This window comes from Plasmodium malariae (genome assembly GCF_900090045.1).
Source record: "Plasmodium malariae genome assembly, chromosome: 10".
Taxonomy (NCBI): Eukaryota; Apicomplexa; class Aconoidasida; order Haemosporida; family Plasmodiidae; genus Plasmodium; species Plasmodium malariae.
In genome coordinates, this window is record NC_041784.1 from 524,266 (window position 1) to 549,929 (window position 25,664).

Consider the following 25,664-nt stretch of genomic DNA (forward strand, 5'->3'; position numbering starts at 1 on the left):
CGTCATATACGCACTTGTGTTTACAATGCGAGTGTTCACGTGCACATTTTCAAATTTATGAGATACGACTTCCCTTGCCCTCTCATTTCATACACACAGTCGAACACAGTTACACACAGTCACATACAGTCACACACAGTCACACACAGTCACACACAGTCACACAAAATCACACAAAATCACACACTCTTATACTTACAATCACTCAAACGCATTCACCTACATTTACCTACATTCACCTACAATCACACCCACGTGTAAGTGTTCACTTGGCCAACTTAACATACTTCTTATATATACCATCCTGTTCTGCAAGTAGCTCCTCGTGTGTTCCTTGAGACTGCACATAGGAACCTAATCTATCTGGGTTGTTCAAGACAACAATTCGGTCTGACCTTTTGATTGAAGCAATTCTATGGGCAATAGTAATAATAGTTTTGTCTCCTCTATCTTTAATATCAACAATCGTTTTTTCAATTAATTTTTCAGAGTTCGAATCAAGTGATGAAGTAGCCTCATCTAGTAATAAAATTTTAGGTTCTCTCAATAATGCCCGTGCAATAGCTATTCTTTGTTTTTGACCTCCTGATAAGTTCTTGCCATAAGGACCAACATTTGTATCATATTTATTTGGTAACGATTCAATAAACTCATCAATGGCAGCAAATTTACACACACGTTTAACATCTTCTAAAGTAGCATCATCTTTTCCAAATTTGATATTCTCATAAATGGACATGTTAAATAACATAGGTTCTTGACTAACAATTGAAAATAGACTTCTTAAATCTTTTAAGTTGTAATCATTTATATCTACATCATCAAGTAATATAGAACCACTATTTTTGAACAATGTGTATTTATTATTATCGTCATCATCATCAACGTAACGTTCTTTCGAATGTTTGTTAAATTCATCAGCATTATTCATGGGTATTCCTCCTCCTTCCATATCTGCTCCTTCTTCTGTTACTCCAATGTCGTTATTAGATTTGTTTTTTATTGTGTCATTTTTAAAAATAATATGATCATTTTTTATATCATAAAATCTCATCAGAAGACTCATAACAGTCGACTTTCCACTACCTGTCTCTCCAACAATAGCTGTGGTTTTTTTACTTTCACAAGTAAAAGATAAATCTTTATAAATAGGTACATTAGGTCTTGATATGTATCTAAAATTTACATCTTTTATTTCAATTTTTCCCTTAATATCATCTATGTTCTTTATTCTTATACCGCCAACATCTCTAACATCAATATTCGACTTTCTCATAATCAATGGATAATATTTTTCAAAAGATGCTTTAGCACTTTCTGAGTCTCCCTTAAGTGACATTAACTTTCCAGCATAACTACCAGTAAATAAAAAGGTAAACAAGGATTTCATAAAATCATCCACTTCAATAGTACCTCTTCTTATTAACAAAGAACCAAACCAATATGCAAAACTGTTAACAAATAACTGAGCACTTTGACTAAATCCCCATAAAATTGAATTTACTATAATTTTCCTTTTCTGACCTTTATTACTGTAATCAATAGCTTTTTCTATTAACTTGCAAAAGTATTCTTCTAAACCATAAGTTATAACCGTGTTCATATTATAAAAAGCTTCTTGTATTAAGAAATTGGGATCTTTAAATATTTCATCATCTGAATTATATACAAAAGCAGTATTACTTCCATAATTATTTCTCTTTTCTTCTATACCTTTACTTTTTGATAATCTTGCTCTTATTGCAAACACACGCATCAAAATGAAGTATGTACCTGTTAATACTGCTGCTACAATTGGGCAAAAATAAAACGATATAACCATACTAACTAAAAAGAGCACAATAAAATGTGTAAATATAACAGTATTGTTTACTAAACCTGTTTTTAATAAATGAACATCTCTATTAATATGAGTTAATAACAAACCTGGTGCATTCATATCATGATCAAAAAAACTAATTTCTTGATGTAAAATATTTTCAAATAATCTAAGCTTCATTGTCTTTTCGACCTTTTCACCTATTATATTGTTATAGTAGTTCTTAAGTGTTTCTGATATAAACATAGCTATAGCAATAATAAAAATGTAAAGAGAATACTTGTTTGAATTCTTTTCTAAATTAGCAAAGTCGAATAGCGTTGTTACATATTTTGCATATAATATGGCAAATAAGGGATATAATCCACCTGCTACTATAATACTCAGCACTATGATAAAAACATCTTTTCTGTATGAAAACATTTCCTTATATACTACGCGTAGGTTATTTGGTCCTTTCGTTTTCTTTCTTCTAAATATTCTTTTAAAGAATGATACTTTTTCTTCATTTCCATTTGTCGATAATTCCATATCTTTATTTTTAGAAGCTCCCTCCCCGTTTGCATTATTCAACATGCTGCTGTTATTATTGTTGTATATACTTTCATTGTCGTTTCCCACATCTGAGTCTTTATAAACACTACTTTTTCTTTCAGAATCATTATCATCACTGCCCTTGTTAGATCTGTTTGAAGATACCTTCTGATTATTAATCATGGAATAATAAATACCATTTTTATTTTTCATCAAAGAATCATGTGTTCCTTGTTCAATTATGTAACTACCTAGGTTATTAATTGGATTGTTATTATTGCTACTGTGGTCTGCAGCGTCGTAAGGAATACTAGAATGGCTACCCATATTATTATTTTCCCGATTGGACAAAACAAAAATTGTATTTGCATATCTGATAGTACTTAACCTGTGCGCAATGATAATAGTAATTCTGTTTTCATTTCCCTTCAAATTGTTAATTGTTTTTTGAACCAAATATTCTGATTTGTTATCTAAGGAAGATGTAGCTTCATCTAGTATTAAAATTTTTGGATTTCTAATTATAGCCCTAGCAATAGAAATCCTTTGTTTTTGTCCTCCTGAAAGTTTAGAAGCATTTGATCCTACCATGGTGTCATATTTATCAGGAAGAGCTGAAACAAAATCATGAATTAGTACTTTTTTTGAAACATTTATAACTTGAGAATCATCAATTGATTCATATGCCTTTTTCACTTCCAGAAGATCACTAGTCCTATTCGTTTTAATAATATCATTAAAATCTTTTGTACATTTATTAGTACGACATTTATTCGTATTCTCATCATTATCATTATCCATGTCCTTGTGGTCATTATCCCCGTTCTGAAGATATTCTAAGTCCTGTATACTAAGCAAACTATACTTTATATTATTTTTAATAGAATTGCTAAATAATAATGGATCTTGGCTAACAACACCTATTTTTGATCTCCACCATTTTAGGTTTACATCTTTTAGATTATGTGAATCGTTAATAATAATATCTCCATCTGTTGGGTCATAAATACGTTCAATTAATTTTAAAATAGTAGATTTACCACAACCTGACTCACCAACAAATGCATATGTTTTTCCTTCTGTTAAGGTAAAATTTAAATTCTTATATACTTCTACATCTTTTCTAGTATCATAATGAAACTTAACATTTTTAAATTGTATCTTATTTATATCAGGTAAGACATCACCTGTATTACCACTACTTTCTATTAATGGTTTACGATTAATTATTTCATACAGATTATTAGTTGCCTCTAACGATTTCATATATTCACTAATATTTGGTAATATTATAGTAAGCATAAACATACTAATTAGTACACCTAACAATATTGATATAACAGAACCGCCATGAAAATCATTATTAATGCTCTGTTTACGCATGTCTGATATTATGATCCTAGTACCATACCAAAAACCAAAAGCATAGGATACTAATATAAAACCATTAATCAAACCAACATGTAATGATTCCATAAAATTTGCTTTCAACATATATTTACTATACATTTTTTCTGATAATTTAAATTTTCTTAAAATGATATTTTCTCCACAATAACTAACAACTGTTCTAATACCTACTAACGCTTCTTCAATAATAGACATTGTGTTATTATTATATAATAATGACGTTTTCTTATTTACCCTTACTTTTTTATTACATATTACACCACACATATATATTAATGGAAAGACACAAGTAATACATAAAGTTAACCTCACATTTTTAAATAATGACCACAAATATAAACCCAAAAATGAACTAGCATAGGTAAAAATAGTAATAAATTTTGTTCCTATTCCTGCATTTACTTGTTCTAAATAAAATTCTAAATCTGATTTTAATTTTGATCCAGAATTATTATCATGAAACTGTCCATCTTGATAAAAAACACTTTTCAAAAATTCAATTTTTAACGTTTTTAAAATTTTTGTTGTTACAACATCCATACAAAAACTTGATATAAATGATAATATAAATTGAAAAATACCTATTAATACTAAGGACAAAATTATTTCATTTATATCTTCACCTAAATTCATATTTTTCATTATATCTCCAAAAACGGAAATAAAAAATGGTAATGTACCTCCTGATATTGTTGCACATATAAAAGCTATACCCAACAATTTCTTATGTGATGACGGTAAACATTTAAAAGGCAAAAAAAATGATATGTTCTGACTCTTTATTTTCCTAAACAACTCCAAAGTCCCTTTCTTATTTAGCTCCTTTTCTACTTCATCTTTTATACTAAGGTTACTCCCATCTTTCTTATAGTTTTGATCTTTCTTCATTTTCATGGAATGCAGGGCGTAAGATCACAATGTACGTACTATATCTATATCTATCTATATATATATACATACATACATATATATATATATATATATATATATATACATATATATATATATAAATATACATATGTAAACGTTATTAAATGCATACAATTAGTGTGTTCGCTGCTACATTTATCGTCTGTTTGCTGCTATGTCGGTTTGTGTGTATGCTTCTATGTCTGTATATGTGTTTCTTAGTGTGTGTGTGTACCTCGGTCTCGTACATGCGTGCGCTGTGCACATAAATATACACATATATGGGTTGTGTATACGTTGTATGTGTATAAACTAAACAAGCAAATACGCGCACATACAAAAATACAGCGTTCGCGAAAAAGCCGTACGCTGTAAGTATTACAAAACTACAACAAAAAGGATAAAAACAAAATTCAAAATGGAACAAAAATTCATAGAATTGTTGTACATACACATATGTGAACATATATAATCATGTATAACTTCATTTATATGTTCACGTATATGTTCATGTATTTCTCTAAGCACATATGTCCACATAAAAATGCACATTCACATACACTTGGTATACTTTTCTGCGCAATATATATAGTATATGAAAATAAATTAAAACGTCCTCAAAACTGCAACATGTAAGCGGTTAAATTATGCCGTACATAAATAATTTCTCAAATGAATATTTCTCCTTTTTCCCTTTTTAAATAACTTTATAAAAACAATTAAATTATATGACACATATATAAATGTATGTATATATACATATATAATAAAATATGTAATATATAGTAATTCTATGCACACTTATATATAAATACTACAAAACATAATACTAACTTATTAAAAATTTAAGCGCACAACGGTTCTTTATATTATTTGATAAAAAAAAATGTTCATAAGCGGAAATTAATCTACACTATCTTAACAATTTAACACCTACAATCATTACATCATAATCTTTAATGAATAATTGCATTCATTAATTAATAACTCTATCTATACAAATATATATATATTGTTCATTCAAAAAAAAAAAAAAAACATAATACATATATACATACATAATATATAAACATATACAATAAATTAAAATATATTAATCTACATATTTTTTATTCTTATAAAAAGATGTACATCTTACGGAGTTTAAATCAAACAAGGATGATAATTTTTAAAAAGTGCATTTTTTTTTTTTTTTTTTCTTTAAAAGAGCATTTAAAAAAAGCTCATATTCTAAAAGTAAAATAAAGTTAATCACCTACTTTTCTATGCTATTATATATATATATATATATTATAAATGTATACATATCTATTTGTAAAACTTTATTTTTTCTTTAAAATTATATATATATATATATATATATATGTATTATATATAATCTGTAAAATTATTATTTTTTTATTTTACAAAATTTTCTTCGTTATCACTTAAAATACATATATATTTATTAGTATATAAATCTATAAAAAATATATCTAAATATATATATATATATTTTTTTTTTTTTTTTTTTTGCTACCTAGTTTACAATTATCTATGTGAAAACGGGATTTTTTCATCACCTTTACTCATCTAAATAATATATATTTTATTATTGTTCCATACCTAAACATTATTTATATATACTTTTACTTCAACAAGCATAATATATATATGGAGTAGTTTAAAAAAATTATTTAGCTAATTCTATGTATATATATGCATTTATATACGTTTAATATATAGCATAACCCTAGATAAAAATGTATAAGAACATATGTAAAAAAAATTTATAATAACATTTAAATATATTTTAATAATATTTTATATATATATTTATATCACTCTAGGGAATATCATTAATTTTATCTTTTTAGTATTTTCAATTCCCATGTGTTTCTTTTTCATCGATAATGTAACAAAAACAAAAAACGATTTAAAAAAAAAAAAGATAAGTAGAATAATAGTAGTCCATACGTATTTTTATTATAAGCATATTATAAATATATAAAAAATACATATGCAAAAAATAATATTAAAATTTACATTTTTAATTCATTGTTCTTTTTTTTTAAAAAATAATATCCCATTATTATTGTATGATACTTATTTTAATTTATTTTTCGTTATTTTTTTGTATTTTTTTGTATTTTTAGTATTTTATATCATTTTAAGCTATTTTATTTATTTTGTATTTGCCAATAAATCGAAAGCTTGAAGTTTCATTCTGTGTACTCCTTTATAATAATAAAATAAATATTAAAAATAAGTGATACTATTATTTTTTGGGAGGGGCCTTTTTAATTATATGAATAATAAAATAAATGCATGCATACATATATATTCTTGTACATATTTAGTAAATTTAATAGGTACAAAAAAATATTAACTATTTAATAGAAAATAAAATACTCTTTATTATTATATTATACTACTATGTTTTGCTTAAAAAATTTTTTTGCTGTTTTATTTATTTTTTCCCGTTTATTAAAAAAATGACATAGATTTAGATCCTATATTAGATATACTATTTTTAATTAGAAAAACGTCTCTTTTTAAAATGTAAGTATTTTATGTATGTATATATATATATATATATATGTATATGCCATATATATACTTAAGAGTAACAAATATATATATATATAATGAGACTGATGCGTGTGATACGTATTTCAAAATATTGTAGTTCATTGTAAAAGAGGAAGAAAAAATACATTTGGTCGGCAGTGCTGTATGTAATATATGAAAATCAACTTAAATTTTTAAAAAAACTAATAGAAAATGTATATAAAAATTAGTATTCTGTAATTTAAAAAAAAAAAAAAACATTAAATGTTTTAATATGTCCTCTTATCTATTTTTTATTCATCTTTACAAGTCTTTTATTGAAATTTAATTGATAATTTTTATTACATATGAGCATATTTCAAAAAAAAAAAAAAAAAAAAAAAACTCTTCATTTTATATATTCCCCTTAGAACGAATATACAAAATGAAGAGGAAACAAAATTATGTATGTGAGTAATTATAAAAGTGATAATTAATTTTTCTTTTTATTTTTATTTTATTTAATTCCTCTTTTAATTAAAATTACGTAGCTATTATTTTCAGTAAACAGCTATACAAAAAGTAAATATTATTAAAAAGATGTAACAATAAAATAATCAAATTAAAAGTTTTAATTAATCAAGTTTTCCTGATTGCCCAAATGTGTTTTTTATTATATATATACATACCAGTCCAACGAACGAGTATAAAACAAAACTTACATAATATATATAGAATTAACATATACACATGCGCCTATACACAATTCGCCTTTGCTGTTATTTTCCTTTAATGCAGTTGTAAACATATTTAAAAAAAAAAAGAAAAAAGAAAATAAGGAATCAGGATATAAGAAAATGAAGTATTATATGATGAAATAAATAATAAATAATAAATGCGTATATATTTAATTGTATATATTTAAACATCATAATGAAGCAATATGATGCGTGCACTGTGTGATCTATATATATTGTCATATAAAAAATGTGCATATATAAAAAGAGAAAAAAAAAAATGGTTTCATATAACTGTGTAGATGTAGATATAGATATGTATACTACATATAAGCATTATATATATTTCTAATGATCAATAACAAAATAAATTTTATTAAATTGTAAATAAAAAAAGAAAAATGTATAGAATGGAAAAAAAAAAAAAAAAAAAGGTGCAGTAAAAATATACCATACACGGCTTGAATACAATAATATTTGTAGTGATGTACACACATACATACACATATGAATTACATAGATGTATTATATACATATATAATCATATTTAAAGAAAAATACAATTTTGCAAACATATCAATGCGTTTTCAATGTTTTATACTTTAAAGCTGTGAAACCCCTTTTAAATTCACTATTCAAAAAAATGGCTGTACAATTAAAAAATACAATAATAGAATATGAAAAAAAAATATATCCATAAAAATGCATATATATAAACACATAATACATATATATAAATATATAATACATATACATATATACATATACATATATACATATACACAATGTAATAAAATAATATAAAATCTCAAACATTTTTCATTAGTCTTTTATACCTAGCGAGCCTATTTTACCCGCAAATATTTCTCTATATATGTGTTTCAATCAATCTAATTTTTACCCATAAATAAATAAATATATATATATATATATATATATATATATATATGTGTTTCCACATTGCTCCATTTACGTATGCATATGCATACATTCAAGCTTTCAGCTATACTTCCTCATTGGTAACTGCTTTCAATGCATACAAACAATGGAACGACATCAGTCTTGGTAATACTGCACATAAAAATTAATATCCGAAATTAGATATTGCACTTGTGGTTTTAATAATTCTATTATCATTTGACACAATGATTTTTTTATAAGCTGTCCACAGTTTAAACAAGATAATTCGATTAATGAAACTTCAAAAGGTGCTACTTTTTTTATATATTGATAACACGAAACACAAGTTTTCAGTTGTTCATTTGTTGAATACTTTTTACTTTTACTATTTCTCTCATGCACATTATTCTGTGATGTATCATCTGGTGAACAGTTATTCTGTAAGCTCATATATGGCGTATCTTCATACTCCGAATTCGTACTCTGTGAAATTATATTATGTGAACCACTTTTTTCTAAAATGTTATTCTGCAAAATGCAATTTTGGGATTTGGTTTTTTCCAAAATGACATTTTCCTTCTTCTCCTTATCATATTGAACGAACTGTTTTTTAACCCTTGCTCTTTCTTCTGTAGATGATCCTTTCAGTGGACTAATAAAAGACGTTAAGGTTTTGAATGTGCTATAATTACTGCTACTACAATTCTGTTCACATATATTATGGCAACTATTATCATACATGTGTGTATGTTCATTTCCTGTATTCACAGTATTTTTCTTAATATTATTATTATTATGCATGTAGTACAACGTACTTCCTTTCTCTTCGTTTGTATTCTGTTCTCTATTATTACTCTCCTTATACTCTTTTTCACTTTTACAATAATGGTCTAATATCTTTGAAGGGATGTTCAATTCATCGTTATTATGCTTTTTTAATTTATCAGCTGTAAGAACTCTTCCACTTTGTATTTTTTCATTTTTTAAATTTCTTGGGGAATAATACTTGTTGTTCTTATATAACATATTATCATTAGATAAATTAGTTTCATTATTCAAATTTGTATTATTGCATGCCGTTATTTTTGTTTTGTTTATTATAATTGTAGAATTTTCTTGGCTATCTTTGTAACATGTTTCGTTATAAGCATTGTTATTTATCAGGTTCTTCCTTTGCTTACCTTCATAACTATTACTATTGATATTGCCACTGATATTACCGTTAGCAAGTGTTTTCGTATCAAAACCTTTGTAGCTATTGTATGAATTATTATACACGTTATTATGTACCATATTATTGTACATATTATTATGCAGAATAGGATCTATGTTGTTATAGTAAGTATTTCCACTATTCTCCATGCAAGTGTTGTTTGTATTAATGTGACTACCATCATAGTCATAAATGCAATTATAATTAACGTTACTAGCATTATTATAGCCATTATTATTTCCATTACTGTTACCGTTATTATTGCCCTTATTGATGTACATGTCATTATATATTTTCCTATGCCTATTATTATGATTGTCTGGATTATGTACATACTTACTGAAATTAAAACCATTAGACATATGATTACCATCTGCATTCATGTTACAGTTATTACTATTATTACTGCTGTTATTTTCTTGGATAATATTTTCTAAATTGTTATCTAAATTGCGACTGTCAAAATTTCGATTGTCTAAATTGCTACTATTACGTGTTTCGAATGACATACAGTTCTGCGCAATCCTTTTTTTACCTCTGAAATATTTACTCGCTTTTTCTATATTATTTAAAGTAGGTGGAGAATAGTCGTGTGAATTGTAACTACAATTATTATTACTATTAGCAGTATTGCTGTTTTTATTATTGGCTATTGAGTTAGTAATATCATAATTATTATTTTGTTTTACATTTATATACGGAAAATTATTCGTATTCATGTATCTATTTACATTCCCCATAGTACTATTATAACTCCTAAAATTATTGGTATAATTATATATGTGATCCGTATTAGAACTACCTATGTTGTTGTTATAATTAATGGTATCATTATCCACGATGTTATTATTGCTTATGCAATTATTACTCATGTTCAGGCTTCTCAAGTTGTTATTGATAATAAAGTTATTGTCATTACTGCTGTTGTTATTATTGCTGTTGTTATTATTGCTGTTGTTATTATTGCTGTTGTTATTAATGCAGTTGTTATTACTGTTGTTGTTATTGCTTCTGTTGTTATTGATGCTGTTCTTATAACTCCTACTGTTATTACTACTATTGTTATAACTGTTACTGTCACAGTCATTCCTGCCGTAGTCGTTTCTTCCATAATTGTTACTATCACAATAATTACCCTCATAAATATTGTTATTATACCTTCCATGGGCATACATCACATTGCTGTTATTGGTATTTATATTATTTACACAATTTTTACTTACATTGTTGTAATAATAATTAAAATCATTACCAGTGGAATTATTATAATTGTAATTATAATTATTATTATTATTATTCATATTGCTACTGTTATTGCTATTATTATTGTTGTTATTCAAACTTCTTCTATTTTTATAACCATTCTTGTTATATTCCAGCGAGAAGTTTTTTTTCTTTTGATAGTTCTGCGTATTACTATCTCTATTACCATAACTGTTATCGTATTCATGGTTATTAGTACTAGTGTTATCCATATCAATATTATAATTAATTCTATTATTTTCATTTAACTTGGTAACATTGGGTTGTCTTCCATGCCCTATTTCATTGCTTATATTTTTGTTATCAACATTAACATCAACATTAACATCAACATTAGCATCAACATTAGCATCAACATTAACATCAACATTTCTATTAAATTTTCCATTTGCTGTTTTTTCATGAGTCCCTTTTAAACTATCATCGCTATTTGGTATGCCACCCTTTATGTCATCCTCAGTGTCACTTTTCTTTCCATTCTTTACGTAAAAGTCAGAGTTCATATTATTTTTGTTCATTTTTAGCTCTTCAAATTTAGTATGAACAACAGATGCATCAAAATTTCTACCAATAACATTACTACTCAACTCGTTTTTATCTGTTTGTATTTTATCATTATTCGATATTTTCTCATCTACTTTTTGAAACGATGCAATTCCACTCAACATTCTGTTACTATTTTTTCTTAATTTTGAAAGAGGTAAACATTTGTCCTCATTTTCCGATTTTACATCAACCTGTTTCATTTGATTAACTTCCTCTTCTCCATCTACTTTTTTTGCATCTCTTACTTCTACATCTTCCTCATTTACACACTTTTCATCTTTTATATTTTCACACTCATTCTCTGCTATATTATTAACTGCTTCTTCTTCGTCCTTATTAATTATATTCTCCTCTTCCCGTAGTACTCGAGATTTATGTACATTCTCACTATTTATATCATCACAAGGATAATCATCTTCCTTTAATATAATAGGCAATTCTAAATTATATCCTCCATCTTTAAAGTAACCTTTTGAAATATCAGAACTATTCAATTTTGCTCTTTCACTTCTCTTAGGAAAAATAGCATCTTCATTTGTTTTTTGGCTTTGATTTTCATCCTCACCTAGGGAAGACAATTCATCTTTTGATAAATCGTTTGATAAAAAACAATATGTATCCTTCGTACTAATAGACATAAGTTTACGTGAATTATTAAGAAAATTTTCTCTTTTTTTCTGATTATTATCTTTTTTCATATCATACATGCTTAAAACACTTTCTTCCACCTCTCTTATTGTTGTACTACCCTTACTTTCATTCAGAGAATAGTTTTCCAACGACTTCAAATTATTCAGTGAATCTTTATTATTAATGTCACTTTTGGAATTTTCTGAATCTTCATTAATTTCCTTGATATCATAATTATCATCATCACTATTCATATTTATATTCATATTCGTATTCACTCTGTTATTATTAATATTCCCACTATCTTGGAATATATTATTTCCAGATCTATATTTTAATTCCTTATGACCATGTGCATGCCTACAATTTGTATCTGCCTTACAATATCCATTGAGAAAGAACTTACATAATGTCGTTTTGTAAAATTCATCAGTTGATCTAAGTTCTTCAACATGGTGTGCAAAATTGCATTCTTTCTTCGATTTAAAACATAAATTTTTCATAAAATTACGACACATCGCTGTTTTGTATAAATTAGGAATAGGCTTCAATTCACTTTTATCATGTGCATATGGGCACATATTATTTGAAAACCTTTTACATTTCTCTTTAGTATTCATATATGGACACATTTTCGTTTTACAAAATTGAACATTTAAGGCACTTTTAAAATCATAATTTGCCTCTCTACTTGGCATATATATAACAGAATCCATTTTTCTCTCTTTTGATTTGAAATGATTATTGGAACAACTTTTTGTAGGCATATTTGTGTAATCCTTTTCTTGTGTAATGTCTTGACTAGAGGTATAAGTAAACTGTTTAACTTCTTTTTTTTCATAAATATTATTTCTATTGAAAGATTTACTTTTCCCCATAAAGTTACTTCTTTTGTTGTCTACATTTTTATTATTATTTATACTGCTTTCTTCATTTTTGCTTTTACGTTTAATACTACTGTTAACATCATTATTTCGATCAAAATATTCAGATGAGGTATTATTATCATCATTTTTAATAGAATCTACATTATCATTTTTTTCATTGTAGACGCTACTTTCTCTATTTTTACTCATAAAATGGAATGTTTGCTTTTTTTGATGATCATATCTTCTTCTATTTTTATTTCCAAAGGTATTCAAACTACATTTTTCAGTGGTTGATAAGATACTTTCATTATTATTAAATACATTTTTGCCGCATTGTTCTCCTACACCCTCTGACGTGTTCATGTTTGGATTTGAATTATTCTTGCTAAATACCTTGTTCATATTATAGATCTTGTCACTGCTATTATTAATAATGCCGATATTACTGATACCATTATTATTATTACTAACGCCATTATTACCATTACAACTACTGTGGTTATTATAACTGCTATTATTGTTATTACTGTTGTTATTACTGTTATTATTACTGTTATTATTTCTATTATTATTATAACAACTTCTTAAGGCATTATTCTTTTTCAAACGAAAATCATTCAATCCCTTTTCGCCATTATATTCATATCCATTATGCTTTTCTAAATTTCTTTCTTTTCCCATATACTTATTATTAATATCTTTATCTTCATAAAAAAAGTTGTTGAACTCACCTTTACCTTTGGAAAAATTTTTTGCACGTATATTTTTTTTGTTTTTTTGATTATTAGCTGAATAATCCTGTGTGGTTTTAAAATTACCAACAACTTTATTTTCAGAACATGGATTATTATAATTCATTTTTTTTCCTTCATCTTTTCTGTTATTTATTCTTATTTCCTCTTTTCCATTTCGTTCACAATTATTGACATTTTCAAATTTCTTTTTATAAGTGTTAATTTCAATTTGTTTATTATTATTACTGTTTGGATACGAATTATACGATTCTACATTACCATTTATTAATTCATTATTGCATACAGCATTATATGAATTTCTATTATCAAATGAAACACACTCCATTTTTAATATTTTTGAATTAACGAATATATAGGATAAAATATATGTATATATATATATATATAACTATAATAAGAACTGCTATATAATTTTTTTTTTTTTTTTATTTTAATAATACTATGTTGATTATACTATTTTAATATACAAGGTGAAAATTATGCAACATAAATGTATATGTATTCAATGAATTTTTTGTATAAATAATAAAAATGTGTTAACAATAACAATGATTAATTCTCCTTCGATTATTTTTATGAACAGTCTTTTACACATATTTAATTACGCGTAAAAAAATAAAAAATGCGAAAATATGGTAACATTTAAAGTGTTTCTTATATATATATATTCATATTTGATCTTGCTAATTACAAAATAATATATTATCTATATAATTTAGGCATTTCCCTTTATGGATTTCAAGTGTATATTTTTATAAATCAGACAAGAAATGCAAATATATTTAAAATTAATCATTCCTTAAAGAAACAAAATAAATTATGTAGTTAATTGTATTTTCATGAATGTAACTCATAGTTAACCAATAAATCAGTCAGTTTTTTTTTTTTTTTTGATTTTTCCCCTTTTTCTTTTGTAAAAAAAAAAAAAAAAAATACGATATATTATACTACTTATATATCAAGTTAAATATTTTTACAAAACATATATATATATAAATTCTTACAAAAAAAAAACATTTTTTCAATTCTTTATCATTTTAATTTATATGCAACCAACAATGTAACATTTGACAAACGTTATATGTATAAAGGTGAGCGGGAAAAAAAAAGTACTCAAAATATGTGTAAACCTTATTATATATAGATAATATATTAAAATTAAAAGAAAAAGGGAAAATCTCACCTTATTTCGTACTTAAATTTTTTTTTTTTGCCTTTTTTTTTTTAATTTTTTTTATGAATTTCAAATTTTTTCAAAGCTAAATTATATACATTTGAATATAAATAAGTATGATTATGATTATATATATATATTTTTTTTTTTTTTTTTCAAAATTGTTATATTAGCTAAATAAGCAAGTGCCCGTGCATGTAACAAATATTATATATTTTTTGCTGACCCCGCACGAATAAAAAATATGTAAATATAATTTATATATCGTGATATATATATACATAAAAAAGATTACGTATACATAAGTATACAGACGTTATATAATATAATATATATATAAAAATATCATGTGTTCATATATGTATAATCATATTGTTTAAATATATATATGTACATATAAATATTAAGTTAAAATGTAAATATATATATATATATGTATAAATATGAACAATTACGTACAAATAAGTGTACTTGTAAATGTGTATGTATGTACGTATGTATTAACGGTATATTTTGTGCATTGGACTCGTTAACATTTTCATCTTACCATTAATGATATATTTTCACTTGTAATGAAGATGAATAAATCAAATGGTAAAAAAAGCAACATATTAAAGACACTACTAAATTGAAAAAAAAAGAATATTTTTAAAGATAAAAAAAAAAAAAAAAATACGCAAGAAAAAAAGAAACTATCATTATAAAGTATAGGATAAATAAAAATATCAGATTTGATGTTTTAAACATTCTTTAGATACCATTTATTTAGTTCTAATTGTATGAAGTACCATAATTTTGCTTTTTTATTTCAAATAAAAAAAACTTTTCCGTATTAATTTATTTTTTATATTCCTTTGAACATAACACATATAACAAATAATTTGCACATTCTCTACAAAAGATAATAAAATATTAAAGAAGCACACCAAAAAAAAAAAAATTAAATTAAATAAAAAAGGGGAAAAAAATTATGACAATGACATAATTTTTTTTTTTTTTTTTCGTAAGTTTGGCTATTTACAATAAAATATTAAAACGTTTTACTACAAAAATATAGCTAAAGGGTTATATATATTTTTATATATATAAGCTAACGTTATAACAGGATAAACTTTTACTCATTTTTTAAAATAGGTCTATTTTTAGCATCCTTTGATCATATAAATGTGAATCTTCTTTATCATTAAAAAATTTTTTTTTTTTCCTGTTACTTAGGTATTATTCTTTTGACTTTATTATTCAACGTAAATTTAGTTATATATATATATAAATACGTTTATGGGTACAAGATATATTCTTACTTTTACAAGTGAGCACATCTTTGTGTTATATCTGTATAAAGAAGGAAGTTTTAAAAAACAAAAGGATAGCTACTTATATTTCATGCAAAATCAATTATTTTCTATGATCAATATTATATATAAAATATATACATACATAAGCACTTGCATACATAAGGTTTGGACACATTGGACACGTTTTCGATCATAATTTTTTTAAATATTTGTAAAAATAATCGAAACTCTCAAGTGACAAAATTTATGTTTTTTTATCATGTGCTATATATAGCATTAATGTTTTAAAATTATTAAAAGAAATTTTATCATTTTTCCTTTTTAAGTTTATATTTATTACCACTTCAAAATTTTACTATATCATTCATAAAACTTTATATTAAATTGAAAAATTAAAAAACAGAATTAAAACATTTCTTAAGAGTTACAAATTTTAGAATAATAATACTCGTTTATATCATATATCACAATAATATACATCAAAGTAACATTTAATTTTTTCTTTTCCAAGGACCTACTATATTTGGTTTGTATCACATACAATTACACTTTTTGAATACTTTATTAACATTTCATAATTGCACTTATATTCACTGTCTTATACATAGTTTTAATTAATAGCGATCCTTATTTTTTAAAATATAATATAGAAAAAAAGCAACTCTTAGCAGCTCTACAAATATTTTTTAGTTTTTTAAGTTGAAAAGTTTATTCTATTTTTTTTGTTGAGAATAATGAATATCATTTAACTAATTTTTTTTTTTTTTTTTTTTGGATTTTACTAGATAACATATATATATATTTGGAAGGATGCAGAATAATTGTAATAAAACATATTTTTCATGAGTAATAAGCTAAGCCTTTTTTTTATTCCATTTTATCTTTTTATTACATATAATAAAATCATTAAAGGTGTACTCCCAAAATGGGGTTATAATGGTAACTTTCTAATTTACCAGTGAAACATAAAATCATATTTTGCATTTATCATCATAGCAACAAATGTACATAAGATTAAAACTAATATTTCTTTTGTTTTTCCGTAAGAATTCCACTTTTCAATTAAAAGCATATAAAAATAATGCATGCTATAATAATATTTGCAAAATGGTAAAAACAGTAGTATGTTCTGCACCTTCATCAAATTGTAGTTTAAATACAGTTGTTTCCCACTTCCTTTTGATGACTTTAAAAATGAAATTGGCAAAAGCTAAAATGAATGTTGATTACACAATAATATTTGCACAGTGGATATACATACATGGATACATACATATATATATATTTATATATGTATATATACATGACGAATATTTAAAAAATGCTGTTTTTAATTAAAGATATGTGATGATATATTGTTATACTAAAATATAATGCAGACACTGATTAACACAACTAAAAAGTTGGCATTTATCTAGAAAGAATTTCTTATAGCAAAATTTTCTTCTATTATAATCGAAAATACGTGCATGTAAAGAGTTGTCATACAATGAACTATAAAACATGTTTCGTTCAAGTAAAAATGTAGTTGTAATTTATTTAATTATAATAGTGCCTTGCTCATTATAATTAATTAGGACAAAAAAACATAATTTATATTCATATACTCATATATTCTACACCTCAAAATGTTATAGGAAAATATATCCTTTTTACATAAAAATCAGTACGTGAACATCTGGCAATACGATTTAGACCTCATAATACTACTTATTTTTTATTTTTTTCTAATTTGTAATAAATATTAGCAAATTTTTCAACAAAAATGTCATCGCAGTAGTATGTAGTATTACATACATAAAAGAAAAAGCAGTATAATGAAAGACTAAAATGATATGCTTTATTTAATAGGGTTTTATATTCTTGAACGATTGTTAAAACAACGCATGAAAAAACTTATATTGGTAAAAATTATATGATGTATAATATGGAACTTTTTCCCAATACTCATTCTTAGTTACTATTTGTTCTGAGAATCTTTAAAATTATTTATTTTTTTTTTCTATCTATTTGTGTTTCTTTTCACAGTATTTCGGAAAGTAATTTTTTTAATATAAAATGTAAGTTATTACATTATTTTGAAAAGCTTAAAAAAATAAAATTAATGCAGCTTTGCATTACGGCAAAAAAGAAGATCTTTTACAAATTTCAAATGAACAATTACGAAAATAATGATATAACAGGAAAATATCATGATACTTTATGATTTTAAAAATAGGCTATAAGTTGAATTTTTTTTTTTTTTTTTTCTTTTTAAATAAAAGGCAATAATTGTAATTTTATTTAAAGTACGTAACTTCAATTTGAAATATCTAATCTGTTGATGTAACAATTTATTAATATGAAAACGTTTATGAGAAAATGCCTCGTATTAGAACTATGAATTCAAGAAAACCACCTGAAGGATGGAATAAAGTAGAGTCGTTTTTAGATGAAATGAATAAAAAAATGAGAAGCTTAGAAAATGAAGATACATCTAAAAAAAGGAAAAATGAAATTTTATGGCCTATATTTCAAATAAATCATCAGACATCTCGTTACATTTATGAATTATATTACAGAAAGAAAGAAATTTCAAGTAAATACACATATAAATTTAATTTATATAAGTTTTTGTTTATTTGTTCATATAAGTTATGCTTATTTACTGCACTTGCTTAGAATTATCAATACCATATGTACTATATGACGTTTTTATTTCCTAACATTATTTATTTATTTACAGAAGAATTATACGATTATTTAGTCCAAGAAAAGTACGTTGATGGTGCTCTTATTTCTAAATGGAGAAAGCAAGGTTATGAAAATTTGTGCTGCTTAAAATGCATACAAATATCTGATAGTAACTTCAGCAATACTTGTATTTGTAGAGTACCAAAGAGAGATATAGGGAATAAGGTAGTGCACATAAATGGAATAAAAGAGCAATTCGTTGAAACGTGTGCATATATATGTACATATATGCATATTTGCATTTGCGTACATGAGTCACGGTTGACATAACTTAAAAAAAAAATATATATATATATATTAATTTTTAATTATATGATAAAGTTTAACCTAACATTCATTTTTCTGCATTACAGGTTTTGCAATGCGTAAATTGTGGTTGTAGAGGATGTGCTAGCGGAGATGAATAAACATACGTAAATTTTATTTTTAATGTCTGTTCGATGCTCTACTTCTTTTTTTTTTTTTTTTTATTATTAATAATTTCAACATGCGTTTGTGATAATATATATATTTGAACAATTCTGTCTATATTTATGGAATAATAGCCTTTTTTCTTTTCTATTTTTTTTTTTTTTTTAAGTTGCGTATTGTTTTTTGTTAGTAACCAATAAACAGCTATTTATATAATAGTACAAAATATTTAACCAAAAAAAAAAAAAAAATAAAAGGATAATGTAAATTAAGATAAGATAGGATAAGTTAAAATAAAAAATAATTAAGAAAAGCATCCAAACAGATTACACATTAAAGGATTTTCCACATCCACATTTTTTGGTTGCATTTGGGTTTATAAACCTAAAAAAAAAAAAAATTAAATCAATTATAAATATATGGATATATTATTAAAGCAACATTCGTAGTAGTAACCTTGGAAGCAACCATCGCAGCAACAATAGATATAGGGGTATAATAACTTTTCGGTATAAACGCAAATTATCAAATAAAATAATTACGTCTGTACATCTTTTATGCATAATAAAAACATACTTAAATCCGCCGTTTATTAAATCATTACTGTAATCTAATATATTGTTGTAAATATAAATAACGCTTGTAGCTTCTATTGATAAAATGAAGTGTAAATCTTCGAACTGTTGTATGTAGTCATCGGCTTCAATTTCGTCCTTAAAAAGTGAAAAAATAATAAAATAATTGAGCAGTTAATGGGAAAATTAATACGGGAATTTACTAGTAATTTTTGCCCAAAGTTTTCAACTCGCTTAAACGTAATTCATTGTATACCTTCTTGATGGGATTTAGTTTGTACTGCAAGCCCTTACAACCTCCATTTTTTACTGAAAGCTTTAATATTAAGTTTTCTTTTCCTTCCTTTTCTTTTACTAGTTGCTAAAAAAAAGTTGTTTATACATTTGTGAACTATTAGACGCATTTATCTGTGTGAATTGTACATGGTTTAATCTTTAACATATCAATTGATGGAACAAACTTAAATATTACTAAATGAACTTTTATTATTTTTTTTAGTTATTATTATTACTTCAATTTTGTTTTTGGCGTTGTCCGTCAGTTTAATTATATGTTCATTGTCTATGATGTAAAAAAAAAAAGAAAAAAGGGAACAGATAAATAAATAAACTAACAAATAAATAAATAGATTTACAAATAAATAAATAAAATAACAAACAAATAAGTAAACGAGCAAAAAAGTGAATAGATGACTATATTTTATTTTTCTCATTTTAAAAAAATTTGTTAAGATACACTTTTCATGATTTATTCTACTTTTAATTGACTCGTCAACAAGTCCTAGTCTGGTAACAAATTTTCTATTGAATTTATCGTAATTTAATCTTTTATTGTTATTTATAAATTTATTAGGAGAATGTATATAGGACGTAAATAAGGTAAGTCTTATGGCGTTTCCAATTTTTATTGCTGGAAGGAACAAAAACAAAAAAAAATGTGCTAGTATCATTTTGTAACCTTTGATACATATTTTTCATATAAGAGAAAAAATAAATTAACTTCAAATTGGCATTTTAAGAAAAAATAAAAAAAAAATTTCATTTAGTTTTTCCCTTTTTTTCTCTTTTTTTTTTTTAATGTGCATAAAAGGCAAACAGAAATTTTAAACTGAAGTTTGTGAATTCATTTGAATCCTCTTTTGTATCCCTGCTTGCATACTCGCATATTTATGTACGCTTGTCCCGTATTTAATCAACTACTGAAAAATATACACACAGTTAAACTTAAGCCAACTTTATGGTTGCTATTAAATGAGAACTATTTTTAACAACTTCAAAAAAAATAGTATATTGGATGTTTTGAATAGATGCACATATATATCTATACAGAAAATTTTGAAAGTTAAAGATTAACCAAATATGTTGAAACTACGTATACTCGTACACGTAAGTTGAAATAAATAATACATTAATGGCAAGCAAATATAAGGTTAAAAAAAAAAAAAAAAAAAAAAAGGAATAGATAAGTAAAGTATTAGAAACGATAGAAAAGAAAAAAAAAAGGGGGACGAAAAAGGAAATGAAACCAAACAAGAAAACAGTAACAAAAGAAGATATTGTAGAGATAAATGAATGAAAAGTCATATAAATAGCTACCTAAAGGTTGAATAAAAAAAAAAAACATATTTAAATGCATGAAAAATAAATAGAAAGTAATCTGATGATTATTAAAAGATTTTTAAAAGAACAAAATGGCCAAAGGGGAAACAAAATAAAAAATATTGATTTATACATGTGTATGTATTTGTATGTATACATGTGGATAAACTTTTAACACATTAGTGAAATAAAATGAAGGGAAGTTGTAATTCACTATCGCGTTGCACAGAGGACATGAAAAAACATATTTGTTTACGTGCATACATGCATATATATAAATAAGTGTTTATATATAAGTATAACGTATATACGTATGTTTGAATAACGCATGAACATCTGTATGCGTAACGCATGAACATCTGTATGCGTAACACTTGTACTTCTGTACGCATAACACTTGTACTTCTGTACGCATAACACATAATCTTCTTTTTAGCACCTGTTTGGCACTGCAGCATTCATTCACGTGACGTAATATATATATTTTTTTTTATTAGTTCATTTTCCTAATAGATCAAACAAAGCAGATGCTTTATTTATAAAAATAGCAGGAAAAACGCTTATTTCATTTCGGTATTCCTCTTTAAAAAACATAAGTATTTTCAGTTTTCTGGTCATTGTATTTATTTATTTTTTTTTTTGAGTAAAAAGATTCTTTATTGGTGTTGTATATATCATATGGTAATGTATAAGCATTATATATAGTATTGTCAGTTGAATATTCACAGTGCTGATCTCCTATATGTGTATCAGATAATATACTCCTAGTTCTCCTAAATCGCTCGTATAATGGACGAAATTTTTTCCGTCCAACTGTTGTACCAAGCAATGAAACAGGAAATAATCCCATATTTAATATAACTTGTTTTGATAATTTTTTATTTTGTAAAACCTGTGCATGAATATCTAAATTTTCTAAAGATATATCAGGTACTTCTTTGTCCACATATTTACGTAAAAATGCTATTTCTTGTACAGCTAATATAGATATAAATAACACAGTCAATACAAAACCAATTATAAATAATAGAATAGAATTAAAATTAAAATTTTCAATTTCATTAAATTTTACAAGACCACCTAACGTTCCAAAGAATGTCCAAAATACATAATAAGTGGGTACAACTAGGGTTGCATCTCCCCTTGTTAAACCTAAATTTAAAAAATGTATTTGTAAATATATGGATATAACAAGAAATATAAAACACAAATGGGGTAAAGGTGTTTTATATATATGTTTATTTGTTAAACCAATATTTAAAAAAGCTACAATTTCTTTAATTTCTAAAACACATTGTGATCCTATCAAACCGGCTAAAAAACCATAAGATAATCCTATAGTTTTTGGATATAAATTTACAGATTCACCTAAATTTTTAGTATTTAATGAACAACCCAATACATTTCCATCAAGTTCATCAGTTCCATTATTTCCTTCATTTTCTTTCTTTTCATCATATATATTCAACTCCACATACCTTTTAGTAGCATAAATTTCTTCATTTTCTGATATTATTTTATTTTCTTGATGATTTAAATAAATTAACGTAAAAAAAGATAAAAATATAGAAACAAAAATATAAAAAATATACCATGGGTTCCTCCAGCTTTCAATTATATTTAATGGATTAAAATGTGCTTCTTCTTTTGTATCACATAAAAAAGAAGCGCATGCACAAATGCTTATTCCAAAAAATATACCTAACGTTGATATTATTTCTATTTTTCCCAATTTTTCATTTAAGTAAATATTTGCAACTACAGCATTCGCAATTAGACCAAATGAATTCATTGGTGCTAATGTACTAGCAGGGGCAAATCCAAGTGCAATTATATGTAAGAAGGACCCAAAACAGTAAACGAAAAAACCAATATACCATTTCATATCACACGAGTAGTTAGTAAACATGTATTTCTTCTTCTTTGAATCACTTAAACCTAGTTTCATGAACGTATTTGCAATGGCCATAAATATGGACCCAATTACGGTTAAAAATATTCCTAACACTAAATTCGCTGTGCTATTAAGTTTTAGCATCTTTTCTATATGAAACTTATCCATTTTGATCTGTATTTTTTCCTTTTTACTTCTATTCTCTTGTATTATTCTTTTACTAATCAACTGTATTATTATCTTACCTTCTTTTTCGCCTAATGTCTTACGCGTTTGTTCCCTTAATGTTTTATGCTTTTATTCCCTTAATATATTACGCTCTTATCCCCTTAATATGTTTCCCTGTTAACCTCTTATTATATTACCCTCTTATTCCCTTAGCTTATTATATTTTATTTTTATTAACTCCTCATACACATAAACGTAGTTATGCATATATATATATATGTGCGTACATTTACACATAGGTATTAATATGACATGTAAACGCATGTATAGTTATACACACATACACATGTACATATGCCTATATATATGCGCATATCTATGTAAGAATGATTTATCTATAATGATTTTCATCATGCGCTATATGCATGTGTCAATATTTAATATAAATATATGAGCACATATATTGATTTGCTTTAATATGTGCAAGTCCACCTTTACATTAATACCGTAAATAAACAATCGAAAAACAAAGTTTTAAAACTACTTAATCTTTTGCCTTAATTTTCTACGGAATTTGTAACATGTGTATTCTTCTCCTTTATTTTGTAATTACATATTTATGTTCTACATAAGCTTTTATATATAACTAATAACATTCGTAGCTTGTATATATATGTTTAAACGTAAAGCTCCTATAATATGTATAAACTGTCTTTTCTTTTTATATAAATATTAGTTTAAGGGAAGTTATTAAAAAGTATGTCTTTTTTTCGTGTACAAGATATTTTCTAAAAAGGACAAATGTTTTTTTTTATAAATTATACACTAATTCTTTGTTTAAAAAAAAAAAAAGTAATGTTTGCTATTTTTTTTTTTTTATTATATAACTGTTTTCAAAATGTACATAAATATGTGTATGTAAGCAATATCATTATATAGATTTCCAATTTTTTAAACGTTTTTAATATTTGCTTAAAAATATTCACTAATTTATATTTTACGTTAAACATTTTTTTTTTCTTTTTTTTTTTTTCCCCATTTCTAATTATTCCTTTTGTTGTATATCAAAATTAAAAAATATAAATAATAAATATTTTTATATAATATATTTTTTAGTTACTATAAGGAAAAATACTACAAAATATTATAACACTTTTCACGTGTGTAATTTGCTTCATAATTTTGTCATTATATGTGATTAGTAAAAAAAATAGTACATTTTACAATATTTTAAATATTATGCATGTATTTTTTTTTTTTTTTTTTTTGGTGTAAATTTCCTTTGTATTGCATTGTTTTAAATTAATGCTAAGTTAAAGAAAGAAAAAAAAAAAATAATTGTCTAAAAAATAGAACGGTACAATGAAATAAAAATTAAATATTTGCAACATTATTTGTTTAACTTCATTTTGTATGCATAAACATACACATACCCGCATACACATATATACGTAGGTATATATGTATATATATATCTTTTTTTACTATTATTTTGAAATGTAAAATGCCGCCGCAAAATACTTCCGTAATTAATGAAGCATTTAAATCTTATATACATATACATATTTATACATTTACACATTTATGTACGTATATATATGTATGCGAAAAGGCGAACGTATGAAATTAAAGACAACCAAAAATACAAAAAACAAGAGTTACAAATGTTGCAATTTTCTGTAAGCACAATATAACAATATA

The 25,664-nt window shown here is 24.6% G+C and overlaps 5 protein-coding genes across 5 annotated transcripts; 1 reads left to right on the top strand and 4 right to left on the bottom strand.

The window, feature by feature from the left end:
* Window positions 1-265: 265 nt before the first annotated feature.
* MDR1 (ABC transporter B family member 1, putative) lies at window positions 266-4,651 on the bottom strand (the record flags this gene model as incomplete). Its single annotated transcript, XM_029005398.1, has 1 exon — window positions 266-4,651. The coding sequence occupies one exon, from the start codon at window positions 4,649-4,651 to the stop codon at window positions 266-268; it is 4,386 nt and encodes a 1,461-aa protein (XP_028861991.1).
* Window positions 4,652-8,994: 4,343 nt separating this feature from the next.
* Window positions 8,995-14,439, bottom strand: PmUG01_10021700 (zinc finger protein, putative; the record flags this gene model as incomplete). Its single annotated transcript, XM_029005399.1, has 1 exon — window positions 8,995-14,439. The coding sequence occupies one exon, from the start codon at window positions 14,437-14,439 to the stop codon at window positions 8,995-8,997; it is 5,445 nt and encodes a 1,814-aa protein (XP_028861992.1).
* A 4,505-nt stretch (window positions 14,440-18,944) lies between these two features.
* BUD31 (pre-mRNA-splicing factor BUD31, putative) lies at window positions 18,945-19,723 on the top strand (the record flags this gene model as incomplete). Its single annotated transcript, XM_029005401.1, has 3 exons — window positions 18,945-19,161; window positions 19,309-19,481; window positions 19,670-19,723. The coding sequence occupies 3 exons, from the start codon at window positions 18,945-18,947 to the stop codon at window positions 19,721-19,723; spliced, it is 444 nt and encodes a 147-aa protein (XP_028861993.1).
* A 330-nt stretch (window positions 19,724-20,053) lies between these two features.
* On the bottom strand, window positions 20,054-21,252 carry SufA (iron-sulfur assembly protein, putative; the record flags this gene model as incomplete). The annotated part of the gene is made up of 5 exons (XM_029005402.1): window positions 20,054-20,111; window positions 20,304-20,440; window positions 20,559-20,663; window positions 20,815-20,864; window positions 21,060-21,252. The coding sequence occupies 5 exons, from the start codon at window positions 21,250-21,252 to the stop codon at window positions 20,054-20,056; spliced, it is 543 nt and encodes a 180-aa protein (XP_028861994.1).
* A 1,232-nt stretch (window positions 21,253-22,484) lies between these two features.
* Window positions 22,485-23,963, bottom strand: PmUG01_10022000 (inner membrane complex protein, putative; the record flags this gene model as incomplete). The annotated part of the gene is made up of 1 exon (XM_029005403.1): window positions 22,485-23,963. The coding sequence occupies one exon, from the start codon at window positions 23,961-23,963 to the stop codon at window positions 22,485-22,487; it is 1,479 nt and encodes a 492-aa protein (XP_028861995.1).
* Window positions 23,964-25,664: the final 1,701 nt, after the last annotated feature.